At 50.2% G+C, this 14068-nt stretch overlaps 1 protein-coding gene across 2 annotated transcripts; it reads right to left on the bottom strand.

Annotated features, from left to right (window-relative positions):
- Positions 1 to 414: 414 nt before the first annotated feature.
- On the bottom strand, positions 415 to 9995 carry LOC119355235 (chloride channel protein CLC-c-like). 2 transcript variants are annotated; one of them, XM_037622021.1, is made up of 8 exons: positions 9753 to 9995; positions 5478 to 5829; positions 4646 to 4846; positions 4327 to 4504; positions 3269 to 3531; positions 2221 to 2490; positions 1004 to 2135; positions 415 to 832 (listed from the first exon to the last, which is right to left on the bottom strand). In XM_037622021.1, exons 2-8 carry the CDS (start codon positions 5765 to 5767, stop codon positions 743 to 745), a joined length of 2424 nt encoding a protein of 807 aa, XP_037477918.1. In that variant the 5' UTR covers positions 5768 to 5829; positions 9753 to 9995; the 3' UTR covers positions 415 to 742. The 2 variants fall into 2 exon arrangements, with proteins under 2 accessions (XP_037477918.1, XP_037477919.1); XM_037622022.1 differs by having other exon boundaries at positions 5478 to 5854.
- Between the last annotated feature and the right edge of the window lie 4073 nt (positions 9996 to 14068).

The raw sequence follows: 14068 nt of genomic DNA on the forward strand, positions 1-14068 counted from the left end.
AAAAAAAGTTCTTGGCATTTGCCACGCCTGATGCCTCGCACAAAAAAGAAAAGAAGGAAAAGCAACTAGCGGCGAGAGACACTACTAGCAAGCAATGACCGCACCTGCTGCTGGAATCAATAGAGGCAGCATCATGGTGCTTTGCCTGTCACTGTTCCCCCTTTCCGTTCATCGGTTCATGTCCGGGGTCGCCCTACCCGCCACTGGCCTGTGGGCCAACGGAGCTCCGGTGGTCAGGTCAGCAGTAGGTGCCACCGGAGTCGCTGTGGAAAGGAGGATCCCGGCGATCCTGCTGCAAGAACCAACACCAGCATGTGACAGCAACAAACGAGGCGCCACCGCACTGGCGTGTGGACAGCCAGCCAGCGCGTTTGGAAGCAGCTGCATTTCCTTGGTCATGAATGAACACTAAGATTCAGATTTCAGAGCCTTGTCGGCATCATTTTGTTCAGAAATCTCTATGGATAGCATTCTGCTACTACCGACAAGGTGTTGCGGTCCAAGTTACAGCAGGTGCATATGAGAAGATGTGTGAGGCAAAAGAGAGAACATGTACTGACAAGGAGAGGATTGTTTGTTACACAAGCTGCCAAAATGAAATCCACTCGACTGCTGATTGGGGAATCAGCTCTTTTTACAATAAATATATCAGATTGATTATTCCATGATCCAATGAAGCAGCACCTTCATGAGAAATAACAATACTGCAAGAAAATTTTGTGTGGCCTGCTGATTTTGCTTCTCAGTGTGACTTGCGGAGATTGGGGAACAGCCCATGGATATGCTCCGGCATCAGATCGTGCCTCGTGAGAATCCCAACAATAGGAAATCTCTGCATCGAAACAAGAAGAAAAAATTGTTAACGCCCTATAATTGGCAATAATAATATATCAGATACAGCTGCAGTATGAACCTCATATATCATGCAAACAAAAAAGTGCAATAGAATATTTAAGGATCTGGGGCATGTATGGTTATTATTATGGGGATAGAGAGGTCTCACCCCTGGGGTCTTTGGCACAACCAGCAGGTGTCTTAGCCCTAGTGCCCTGAACAGGACTGCAGCCTTTGCAAGCGACATTGTTTCGACCACCGTGTACGGCGAAGTGTTTGTGATTGGATGGAGATCCACATACATCTCCATTTCTTCCTCGGTGAAATCTAGGTCCTCGATTTTCATACCTTTCCCGGAACCAGGCTTTGCAAAGTCAAACGCACCAAATCTTCTGAGCACAAAGCTACCACTTGTTTTCACCTTCTCCTTCATGAAGTTCCTCCCACTCAGAAGAACCAACACATGTGACCTAAGCACCAGCCCAACCAGCTCCGGAGCTTCTGATACAGGCGGCTCGTCGACCACTGGGAACCCGTTGTGGCCCGTGATCCTTAACGCATGAACGATGTTGCCCACCTTCTCAACACCCGAAAAGGAGATGAGTGGCCCAGACACAACATCACTAGCTACAAGGTGCCTCATGTACGGTTCAGCATGAGCCTCCATGAATGGCAAGCCTTTCATCACCACGATCTGGTCATACACACCTTTGTTGAAGCAATCGGCTATGGTCTTCGATATCAGGAGGACGAGCATGACCAAGGGGAGCATATGGAGCTCATTCGTGAGCTCCAGAAGGATCACGCAGACCGACACGGTCATTCTCATTGTTCCACCAAGGAAAGATGCGGCACCCAGCAGTGCAAAGAGGCCAGGGTCGATGTCAGACATGGGACCGAGAAGTGTCCCCACGATGCGCCCATATGTTGCCCCGGCAAGTATTACCGGGATAAAGAGACCAGATGGGACAGCAATACCATACGTCACGAGACCAAGGCAGTAGATGGCGATGAAGAAGACGAAAAGGCTAGACATGTGGAACTCATTTTCGGTACCACGGCTGAAGAGATTGCGGATGGCGTCGTCATTTGTGTTGAAGAAGAGTGATGCAAGACCATTGTAATGACCAGGCGGGCACTGGAAGCTCTTAAAATTTCCAGAGCGGCCAATGGTGGGGCATTCCTCCATCGAACCAACAGGGCATGGGGAGCACGCAGCAAGCCAAGGGAGCCCATAGGAGCACGCCGAAGTGATGATCGATATTGTGATGGTGAGAAGGATCTTTGATGGAGCACCTCTCCTGCATGGAAGCATGACACTGTAAATGAGGTTTTTTGTTTTCAAACTGAGAGATAACTGGCAAAAGTACATGAATGTAAACTTACTCATTGATAATGCTGTAGACACGAAGAATCCTATCCAGGAGAAAGTTGAAAAGGCCTCCGAAGACGCCACCAATTACTCCAAGAATAATAATCGCGATGAGATCTTGAGTACCATATGATGGGACGTTCGAGCTAAGATCAAACATAATCAACCCTCCTTGACCAAAGAGACCACATTTTCCTTTACGACAGAACTCAATCAGGGCCCTCAACACTACTGCAACAACAGCAGTTGTAAAGAATGTTCTCCACAGAAGAGCACTTCGCCACCTGAATAAACAAAAGGAGAACCTTAGTCATGGGAAAATTTAAAAAGAAACGCAATAAAATGAACACGTTCACATAACAATCATATTAACCATGCATGAATGTGAAACAGAAGCAATACATTTGTATTATTTAACTACCTATTCCACATTCAACAGGACACATAAGGTTTACAAACCCATCCGATCAATAGCTTCTTCCACATTCAAATTCAAAATATGGAAAATTATAGATGTGAATAAGATTTTAAGTTTTTTATCTGAAATGTTATTTCACCTGAAGACCAACTCGAATTCGATAAATCAATAATTATAATATTTTGCCACTATATGTCTAATTAATTGGACAATTTTCTTGAAAAAATGTAAAATTGATGTTTCATTAGGTAAGCTCAAATTGCAAGCTAGTAGTTATGCAGATATCCAATTCGACCAGATCGAGTAGAAGTTCAAATTGAGTTTGTATTTGCCTTTTCATATGGATCAAATATCATTTGACCACTATCCAATTTGTTTTCACCCCTAGACCCATGTACTTCTTCCACAAAGAGGTTTATCCATTTTCAACTAATTGCCTTATCAGCATACCAACTTGTGGTCTGTACCATTTTAATGTCAGGTTCAGGTCGATGGACAATGCAGGTATTTTTTTTAACTATTCGATTTGTAGTTTCAAAGTGGTAACCAGAAACACGGTTATAAAAAATTTAGAGCACATTTGACAAGATTATCATCTACATTAAGGTATGAATGAACAGCTTGAGAAGGGAAAGAGGTGCTACCATGATGCTGCTTCCTCGAGAGCAAAGAGTACACCACCAACAGGTGCACGAAATGCGGCTGCCACTCCAGCTGCTGCACCACATGTAATCAAATCTCGTCTATCCCTATCATTCTTGAAATATTTCAGCCAATTCCATGTGAGATGGTACTTGCGTGATCCCCCCTGACCAAGCAAGTTGGCAATGCATGCCCCTGTATGCACCATGGGACCTTCTTTTCCAAGTACAAATCCACCTGAAACTCCAAGTATTGAACCAAATATCTGCAGCGGAATTGAAGAAAGTTATGAGAACAACATAATTTGACTCTGTATACAATTAGAAACAACTGTTTGTATTGGTCCAATGATTTGCCAGCTGGTTATACTCCATCACTTTATTCTGAAGTTATCAACCATATGCGCTGCAACTGAATCTTTTCTCTCTTCAGAGTTCCACAAATGACAAGCTGTGGAAAGTAGTGGGTTTGCCTTTGGCATCACAAATCTGAAGAAATCTCAACAATGATACCATAGGAATTTTCTAAAGTTTCTGACAAAACTAAAACGGAAATAAAATAATGATGAGTGTCCTCATGTAACAGATGTCTTGTCCGGAATGGCCTACAGGCTACAGCCATAAGATAAAGGATGCTGCAGAGTTTCAACTATAGATTAATTTTCCAAGTTATTTTATTTCTGTAGCAGATAGGATTTTGCTTATCATATGAAGGACTGTAAGCAGCAGTTTAGGCAAATCACTACAGCTGGAAAGAAATCATGGATGGTACCATATAATCTCTGACTGCTCGTCAAAAATTCTGAAACCTAATACCTCCAAAGACAGAATTACTTGTTTGAGATTTCAGAACGTCGCTATTTCCTTTCCTATACTACCTAGTAGTAGCACTGAAAAGGTATCATAGGTTCTGTGACAAGCATGCAAATCATTTCATAGGTAAGGATGCAAATTCCAGCAATGATCCAAGTAATCTAATGAGATAAGCTAGAATAATTCTTTTAACATAATGTAGGTATTACTCAAAACGTAATAAAGCATGAATCTGAGTTAAATCTTACCTTCACAAAGAGTGTGCTGGGAGCTAAAATAGAGTAAGCATCAACTCCGTTAAGATATGCTTTAACTTCAGGGATGCCAGACCCAGCAGCAGCTGGTGCTATGTAAGCGCATAGTGCTGCAGCAGTGGCTCCCAAGACTAGATTGCAGCCTCCATATGCCAAAAATGCTGTGAAGTACCTGCACTGGAAGCAGCACGCAATCGACAACTTCACATTACTCCATTGCTGCAAAGTGCAAACAGTATGGGGAAACAACATGCTAATGTATTTAAACTAGACCTTATGGTAAAACAGCAAAAGCACCGGAGTGAAGCTTTACCTCTTCTGGAGCATAAGATCACCTGTGAGCACCAATTTGAATCCAGCAATATTCTCGACTGCAAGGTTGTTGAAGAAGCCAACAAGCCCAGTCAACAAGCCAATAAGCAGAACTAACGCCCATTTGAGAACAACATACTGAAATATCTGGTTCTTCTTTCTCGATCGCCAGTCTTGCTTGAAAAGATCATTCTCCACAATTCTGAAACACACAGCACAGTGTTTTCAGAGCGCAAGTAATGAAACAAGCCTACCGAAGTACGTATACGGTATTACCATGTGCATTTTTGCACGCCACGTTATTTTTTCCCCTTGAGAATTCAATCGTCGAACTTATGCAACAGCCCTCTTTTTTTCACATTATTGTCATCTTATATAGTTTTGCACATTGCAGTCAGTGAATAAACATCTAAATTCATCAAAACTTTGAAACATAAACAAATTACTGCTTGCTTGTGTAAATGGACTACAACTCCCCATTTTACCCCCTTTTCTTCAATGATAGCTTTGTGGTTTGTGCAATCGGCTCGACACTTAATGAGTGTTACTCGAAGTAGTACGTTCCTAGGATTGCATTCGAAAGAAAAATCCTGGCGTTGGACAGGTAAAGAACCTTATAATAATCCTAGATGACAGTATCCGCGTTCTTTAAAATAAAAAGTAGAGAGTTTAAAAAAAGTACAGTTCTGTATATACAAGACAAAAGGGATCACGCTTTCGGAAGGATAACGTATTCCCCTTGGGAATTCAGCAGAAGATGCTAACGAACTTCCGTGCGTTCAAGTCAAACATTAAAATTAGTGGAGACGGGGAGGGGGGAGAGGGGCGCTTACTCGTAGTCGAGGCTCTCGATGGCGAAGACGTTGGCCCCGACGATGGCGATCTGGGAGGTGGTGTTCATGGTGCGCTTCCGCAGCAGCCGCTCGCGCGGGCCGTCGTCGTCGTCGTAGCGCAGCAGCGCGTCGGACGAGGCGTACCTCCCCGCGCCGCGCCACCCGCCGCCGTCCATGCTCTCTATGTCGTAGTTGAAGCTGCCCTCCCGCTCCGGCAGCGGCGACGGCGACGGCGGCGGCGGCGGCTGGTGCTGGTTGGAGTTGGAATGCGGCGCGTGGTCGCCGTCCATTCTTGCTTCCTAGCCGTCCGCGCCTTGCTGCTTGCTGACGCTTGCCTCCTCTCCTTGGGTCCCTGCGCTTTATGGGAGGCGCGTGAGCTACAGAAATGGTAGCGAGTGAAAGCGCGAAACAATAAATAAAAAAGGAAGGGCGCGGGGGATTAAATCAGGCCGAAATCGTATCAGTGGAGCTTCTTCTATCTGTCTACAGCATGTGAAAAAATCTGGGGAAAAATAAAATCTTAGATCCGTCTGGAGCACACGTGTTCCACGTGACTTTGATAGAAACCCAATGGCGAATCCTTCGGGTTTTTTTTCTGGTGGGAATTTATTTCTTTTCTTTTGCTGCGAGAAGAACAAGAAAATTTCCGAAACCGACGGAGCAGAAAACGGACGGGCCATCGCGCTGGCGAACCAGCGAGGGCCAGCGGACAAGCGCTGCGCATTTTATGGGCGGCCCTGGGCCCTGGGCCCTGGCACGCGCACGCCGGCCTACGGAAATTTGGCCGGCCACGGCCAGCGAGCGACGCTGCTGTCGCGGCGACCCGACGGAAATGGCGGGGGAGCCGTTCACGTGCGTGCGCCGCATGATTTCTCCCGACCTACCCGGCCGCTCCCACCTAAGGCCAACTCCACCGCGCCACCCTATCCTGTCCGGCCTCGTCCGTTTGAAATAAAAGGGACAAAAAAAAGGGCCCAGCGCGCGAGAGCAAACGGACTTTTGTCCGTTTTGTGTCCACTTTCGACCCATCCCCGGTTCAAACTTGCGCCGGTTTTGGGGTGAAACGAACAGCGCGCGGACGGGCGTGACGCGCGCGCTTGTCCTTCCCTGCCCCGCCTGTCGGTGGAAGAAACCAAAAAAAACCGACGGCCATTTGGCGCCATTTTCCCCAAACCCTCCCACGTCCCCCCCCCCTCTCTCCCCCGTCCATGGCCGACGCCCCGCCGAGTTTCGGCGGCTTGGCCGTCGACCCGACCGCAAAGGTGAAAAAGAAGGCGCCAAGGAAGCCGCGGTCGGAGTACACGCCGGAGGAGATCGCCAAGTTGGACGCGGAATCGGCGAAGAGGAGGGAACGGAGAGCGGCCGCCAAGATGAATGCCGCCGCGGCCAAGTTCGCCGCCCAGCGCGAGGAGCTGGAGGCCGCGCGGCGCAAGGCCGCTGCCGACGAGAAGGAGGACCTCATCAACAAAGTGCACGCCATCCTCATGCTTGGCATGGGCCGTCCGGCGGGGTTCCATGCAGCGGCCGTCAGCCCGGCGAGCACAGGCTCGTCGGTCGCCCGGCCTACGCACTGCCAGTCGCCGACGTCGCGCGCCGCGCCCATGTCGCCCGGCTTTCCTCCACCCAGGCACGACGACCAGACCCGTTTCTCGGCGTCGCCGGACGTGGGCTTGTTCGCGCCGTCCACACCACGCCCCGCGGCCGTCATCGACCTCAACGTGACGCCTGGGTCCAGCAGCGGCGGGCGGCCTTCCGTCGAGATGCAAAGAAAGCAGGCGCGTGCACCGTTCACGGGCACCATGCCGGCCCCCCACGTGTTGTTTGACGAAATGCCAACCTCAACGCCGACGGTGGACGACCCCTTCTACAACCAGTACATGGAGAACGTGATCTTCCAGGGTGGGCATGGCCGTGCCTACGAACCTGATGAGACCCAAAGTCAGGATGGCCGCGCCCAGTACGTGCCCGATGAAGAGGCCGACGACGTCAAGGCCAGGCAGAGGCAGCTCGACATCGAGGCCACCAATACCGCCACCAAAGCGAAGGAGGTGGCCCTTGCGATCATGGGCGTGGACTTGTCGAAGATGAGCGACAAGACAGGGCCTAGTTCCAGGCCAAGCAGAAGGAGATGCTCGACGCCGAAGGCCTGAACTAGGTCGTCCGATCGGCGTGGCCGGTTTTTTTGGAGGCTGGCATGGGTGCCGCCCGCCCGCTGGGCCGCTGGCAGTGTGCCGGCGAAAAAACATTCATTTTGGAGGCCGGCTGTGTTGCCGGCCGCTGGCTGTGTTGCTGATGAGGACAACTATTCATTTTGAAGGCTGGCTGTGTTGCTGATGAGAACAACTATTCATTTTGAAGGCTGATTGTGTTGCTGGCCGCTGGCTATGTTGCCGGCGATGGTCGTGTAGGCCGCTGACTTTGTTGCCGGCGTGATGAACTCGGGTCGTGAACTGGGGCTTGGCATTTGAAACATCCCTTTTATTTTAAATAGACGCGGATAGAATGGGGCAAAAGGATACGGCCGCGCGCTGGGCGCACGGCCACCGCATCCCAGGACAGTCCCGGATACGACCCCAAATTCCTATCCAAAGGAACAAAAACCGGATAAACGGATGTTCATTTGAGGTCGCGCGGTGGAGTTGGCCTAATTATCAAGTGCTCTTTGGCAGGTAATAAACGGGCGGAAAAGAAGAGAAAATATGTGAAGCTCACGATGCCCGCCGGTAGGGAAGAAAACAACGGGCGCTGGTGGGCCCGCCTAGCTTGCCGGTGATATCCGGTGCAGGCGAGAGAGAGGTACTCCTCCACTATTCATTCAGATAAAGACGCCGGCTGTCTGTCTCTTGTATGGGTCTGTACTGGTTTCGCGCCAAACCGAAATCAAGTCGAGGAGAGGAGGTAACCTAGTTATGGCGACATGGGTTGAGATCACTGTTCACTGCCATTACAACGTCACGCACGTACGAGTCCATCTTAGCCATCCCCTAACAGAAGCAAAAGCCATTTTCTACGTCCCGTGTTAGCACGAAAGGGATGGAGTTCCATTCTTGCACACCGCCGCACGCCTGTCATTCTCAATTAAATTAAGGAGTCCTAAAAACAGGGTCAAATTGGCAGCCATACACTAGCGGCCTCCCAACTACTGTTGCACGTGTAAAGGCGGTGGATTCCCGCTTCAACGGGACGAATCGGGTTCGAGATCTTTCTTTCCAACGCCCGGAAGAGAAGAATAGGGTTCGAGTCCACACGTCGCGGCCAGCTTTGCCGCCCACTCACGGCTCATCTCATCATTGTTAACTCGATCCTCCAGTTGCCTTTCCGGATCGATCAATCAGCGGACTGTTTCGTTCATCTCCTTCATCTTTATCCTTCCCACATGTGGACAAGAGGACAAGAAAAGTCGCTCAAAAGAGAGCTAGGAGTAATCACATCCTACTATCTCTTTTTAATACTTCTATACGAACTCAGCTAATCCACTGCTCGGTATAGTAGATGTTATATAGAGTTCGATGACAAGGCTCAATCAAATGAGCAGGGCAACAGAATGCTACAAAAAGGGCACTAAGGTAACTTGCTGAATGTACGTGTTGCAACGTGTATAGTCTACCAATGTGCAGTAGAGGCAGCAGCAGAACGAGTTCTAGACCATGATGGCTGAGATATCTCCTGTAGAGAGAGAAAATAGACCATGTAGTTTTCTTTTCAGTTTTTGCTAGGTCTTAGTCTATACTATCTTCCTTTGATTTTGCATGGAGATTCGTATAATTTTTTTCAGTTTTTATTTTTACATCCTATACTTCTTTTCAAATTTTGTGCCCCGTATGCTTTCCTATCACAATTTCACGTCACGCCGAGGCCATGAAGGGATGCACGAGGACAACTGAGAGGCTCGCCGTGTGGCTGGCACGTCGGGATCGAGCTTGGCCTTGTGTTTGTTTGCCGTTATTTCTGTTGTTGGGAGAAATTAAGCAGTACTAGCAGTTCTTAGATGACGTACGTAGAACACTTGTGGCCACACCCATCGCCCTATCTAATTCAAAAGATTACCAGCATATAACTCGAAGAAAAAAACTACCAGCAGCATCGACATATCGTACTGCTCTTGGAGAATCAATGAGCATGGTCCGGGCATGAGCATGCTCGCCCCATCAGCATCCATCCATGTGCTAAGAAGTAACCGCAAGTTTGGACGGGAAACGAGAACGAATGGAATGCAAATTAACAAGCAGCGCAACAGGCGGCTCATGTGCTGCCCGAGATGGAGCTCGAGATTACCTGACGGCCTTGGTTCGACTCGGCGCCCCTTCGCCGCGAAGAATCGCCTGCTCTGCTCCTCCTCTCCCCTGCTTCTCCTCTGTGCTGGCGGAGACGGAAGAGTGCGTGACCCGCAACAAGAAGGCGCGGGGCGTACGGAAGCCCGTGGAGAAAGTGGAGGGAGGGAGGGAGGGAGAAGAAGAGAAGGCGGGACAAGTCACAAGTCAGGTGGCGGTATAAAAGAAAGAGACGCTAGAGACGATGGCGAGATCCAGAGCCGCGCCCATTGGCTGCCACGCCGTTTCCCTCGCTTAATATATGCGCATCAAATGGCAGATCGTATATTGTTTCAGTGAAAAAATATATGAGAGGTTGGATACCTTCCCTTCCGACGCACTTGATCGCGGCTTTATCCGGGGCCGGCTCATCGGTGTTCCCAATCATGGCGCGGACGTGGGATCTGCTGCTGGCCTGCTGCGCTGCCCGGGAACGTGTTCCTCGTGGCGCCGCCGGGGCCCGCGGCCAGCACGGACGCGTGGGACGACTGATCGACGGCTGTGATCGACTGCACCGGCGCCCTGACCTGTCTGTGGTCTCTTTCGCTGTTTCTCGTCGGTGCTGTTCCTTCTTTTCTGGCTTCATAATTATCTGCAGTACTTTTCCTTCCGGCCTACGAGTAGATTGGTCGGCTTGATCGTTTCTGAGATAGGAGTACGACTGTGCTTGCCGACCACCGGCGCCGGGGCATCGTCGTCATGGGTACGCCGTGCATCACGGGCCGGGCGGCCTCCTTGATTATCAACCCGATGGGATGGTTTGCATGCATCACGGGGCGGCCTCATTGTCAAATTAAGCCTTGATACGGACGGCTCTTCTGTAGCAAGAGATAAAGATTCAAAGAAAGCAGCCAGAGGGATCTACAAGGTCAGAGAAACGCACGATGTTACTTTGCCTGAGCTACGAGGTAATCCCAGAAGCACCGGTCGCCGTAATGTCATATCATTACCTCAGGCAGAGACCAGAGGAACTTGGGAAAAACTTACCTTCAGCCGACCAACCTCGTGCGAGCGTCCGTCGCCTCCGCGTCCTTTGGATTGACTCTTCATCATAGGGTCGAAAGCAAGCCCTTTTGTGTTCACGTTTTCTGCAATTGAGCCTTTGTTTCAGAAAAAGAGAGTTCGCAACTGGCCACCAAAGAGGGGTTAGATCCTGTAGTGGCGGACACCGTGCGACTGGGAGGGTGGCAACGACGAGGATTCCGGCCGGATCTCACCGGATCCGACGAGGATGGTATGTAGGGACGTCCAGGACTGGCAGGGGCTGAGACACGTGCGTCTGGGAGGGCGACGGCGGCGAGGTTTCCAGCCGGTTCTCGCCGGATCCGACGAGGACGCCGTAAAGGCAGGAGGCGGGGACGTCCGCGAGCGGCGGGGGCTCGGCTCTGCGAGGTCCGGCGGGGTTGGAGGCGATCTTCACAATGACGAGTCTCCGTCGGCGGCGGCCAAGGTTGGAAAAAGCGGTAGGCGTAAGCGAGGCGATTGGCCTTCGCCTAGTGCCTAGGCGGTGCCTAAGCGTCCTAGGTGCGGCCTAGGCAGTAATATAGTTTTTACTCGTAGTGTATTTTGTGATTATTATATGGGTGTTGATATTAGTTTAGGGCATATAAATAAGTTAATTACCGTCTAATGTCATTAGAATATAACCCGTTTGCCATATCAGCATTGTATGTGGCATGATTTCTTGCTTGGGTAGGTAATTCCTTGCTTGCCCTGCCTAGAGCTCCATTTATGCCCTAGGCGAGGCGTTTGGCCATTGCCTAGCGCCTAGGCGTGTCTAAGCGCCTCCTAGGCACTGCCTTTTCCAACAGAGGCGGCGGCGCAAGGGCGGGGACGTGCGGTGCTGATCCTCCGTCACCACCATCTAGCAGAGCTCGCGGCGAACACGCTTTTTTTGCAACTTCCTCTCTGTTGAAAGATTTTCTGGAACATCAATCATGTTGTAAAACATTTCTTCTGTAACATTATATGAAGGCGAAGATTAAGAAAAATCTACAACATTACCATTGTTGCAAAGTTTTTCTGCAACAAGACCTTCATTGCAAAAGTTTTCTGTAACAAGACATGTGTTGTAAAGATTTCTGCAACGAGACCTCTGTTGCAAATGGTGAAAGGCGTTGTTGTGGTTCTAACTCTGACAGTGATGTAGGGGGGTATGTATGGAGAGACTAGATCTTACCTATGGAGGAGTTGTAAGCACACGAGGATTACGAGTTCAGGCCCTTCTCGGAGGAAGTAACAGCCCTACGTCTCGGTGCCCGGAGGCGGTCGACTGAATTATGTGTGTATGAATAACAGGGGTGCCAACCCTTGATACTGAGGAGGAGGTGGCTTATATAGAGTTCGCCAGGCCCCTCCAGCCCTCAGTAATGCAAGGTTTAAAGTACATTAAGATTTGGGGTTACTGGTAACGCCCCTAATAAAGTGCTATGATGACCATAAAAGCTACTTAATGACCGACCGTTTGCGTGCAGGGTGACTTTAGATCCCCTGGCAGTCGAGTGGTTGGAATTTGGTCGAGTGATTGCTTCGTGGTCGAGTGTCTTGAATCTGTTGAGTGGGATACCTCCAAGTCGATTGAAAGGTGACTTCTTCTAGGGATGTCCTTTGGTAGGGTACTTAGGACAGGTCCATGCCCCTATCCTAGGTACATAGCTTCATCATTAGCCCCCGAATGGATCGAGGTTCGAGTGGGGAAGGAGTTGGGGATCTTTCCAACTGGTTCTTCATGTTATATGAACGTCTTGTTTTGGATCAATTGTCATGGATGACGTCGTCAACTTCTTTCAGTCGCCTTGATCCATTCTTGGCCTCTTGTCGAGTGAATTTCTTTACTTGTGAAGTTCCGAGTGACGGTGTGAAAGGGATCTTCTGTTTGACGAGTTGTTCTGCGGCCCGCGGATTCTGCGGGATTTGAATTTCGGGAAGCGCGCGGGACGGGGGCGGCCGCAGTAATCGGATGGGATAGGACGGAAGCTCCTCGATCCCCGCGCCACCTTTTTCGCCACGTACCGCACGTGCGCCTGTTGCGGGATTTGACGGGATTGCCTGGGCCTACCAGTCAACCACTCGGAAGCGACCTCTTATAAGCTGCCGGCTCGGGACCCCCGAACAGTGCGCCTTCACTTTTCCCCCTTCCTTCACAAGATCCTCTGCCACCTCCGCTCCCACCTTGGTGCCGTAGGTCTGTTCGAGCTTCGCCGACGATGATGGTGAAGGAGAAGACGTCGGCTCTGGAGCGCGCGAAGAAGGCGACGGTGCAGGGGAAGGGGAAGAAGTCCGCTCGGGGCGGATCTTCCTCGAGGACTGCTCTGCCCAAGGATTGGATCCAGGGCGACTGGATGCCGTTGGTGATTCGGCAGGATGATCTCGATGATCTGGTCGAGGGGGGATTCATTCCCCATGAATCTGCGTGCCTCCCGGGGAAAGAAGTCGAACCCCAGCCTCTTGATGGTGAGTGTGTCCTCCTCGCCACCCATATCGATCGTGGATTCTCTCCGCCTCCTCATCCTTTTTTCCGGAGCTTCTTGAACTTCTTCGGAGTGCAGCTCCATCACTTTACTCTCAATTCTATTGTGTATCTTGCTGCTTTCGTTTCCTTGTGTGAAAACTTCTTGGGTTGCCGCCCCCATTGGGGACTCTTCAAGCACATCTTCACTTGCCGCTCTCAGTCGGTCAAGAAGGCCAAGTCGAGTGACGAACGGACGCAGGTGATCCAGCTGTGCGGGGGCCTGGTGATCCAGATGAGGGGAAAAAGTTTCTTTCCGTCTATCATTTTTCCCGAGTCAGTCCATGGGTGGCAGTCGACTTGGTTTTACTGTAAAGACCAGGTGACCCCAGGACAATCGACTGGGCTTCCCCCTTTTTCTCTGAATCAAGCACAAAAACCTGCCTCTCTGAAAGTGACGCCGGAGGAAAAGGCACAAGTCAAGGTGCTGGTCGGTCGAGTGGTTCAGCTTGTCCGCGAGGGTGTGTCTGGCATGGACTTGTTGGAAGTCTTCCTTCGGAGGCGCATCCAACCGCTTCAGGCTCGTGACCACCCGATGTGGCTGTACTCGAGTCTCGAAGACACCACTCGGATTCACCCAGAAAAGGTCACTGACGAGATGTTGGAAGGGTGGCTGTCGAGTATCACAGGGAACAAGGACAACCCCCGAGGAGCCAGGAGGATTCCTCCATTCGACCAAACATACGAAGTGGACAAGGTCTGACCTTGCGTTCCCGACTATGATCTTGCTTTCTTTATTTATTCTTTTTGGATCAGTCGATTGATTTTTGTCT

This window comes from Triticum dicoccoides, chromosome 2A (assembly GCF_002162155.2).
Source record: "Triticum dicoccoides isolate Atlit2015 ecotype Zavitan chromosome 2A, WEW_v2.0, whole genome shotgun sequence".
Taxonomy (NCBI): Eukaryota; Viridiplantae; Streptophyta; class Magnoliopsida; order Poales; family Poaceae; genus Triticum; species Triticum dicoccoides.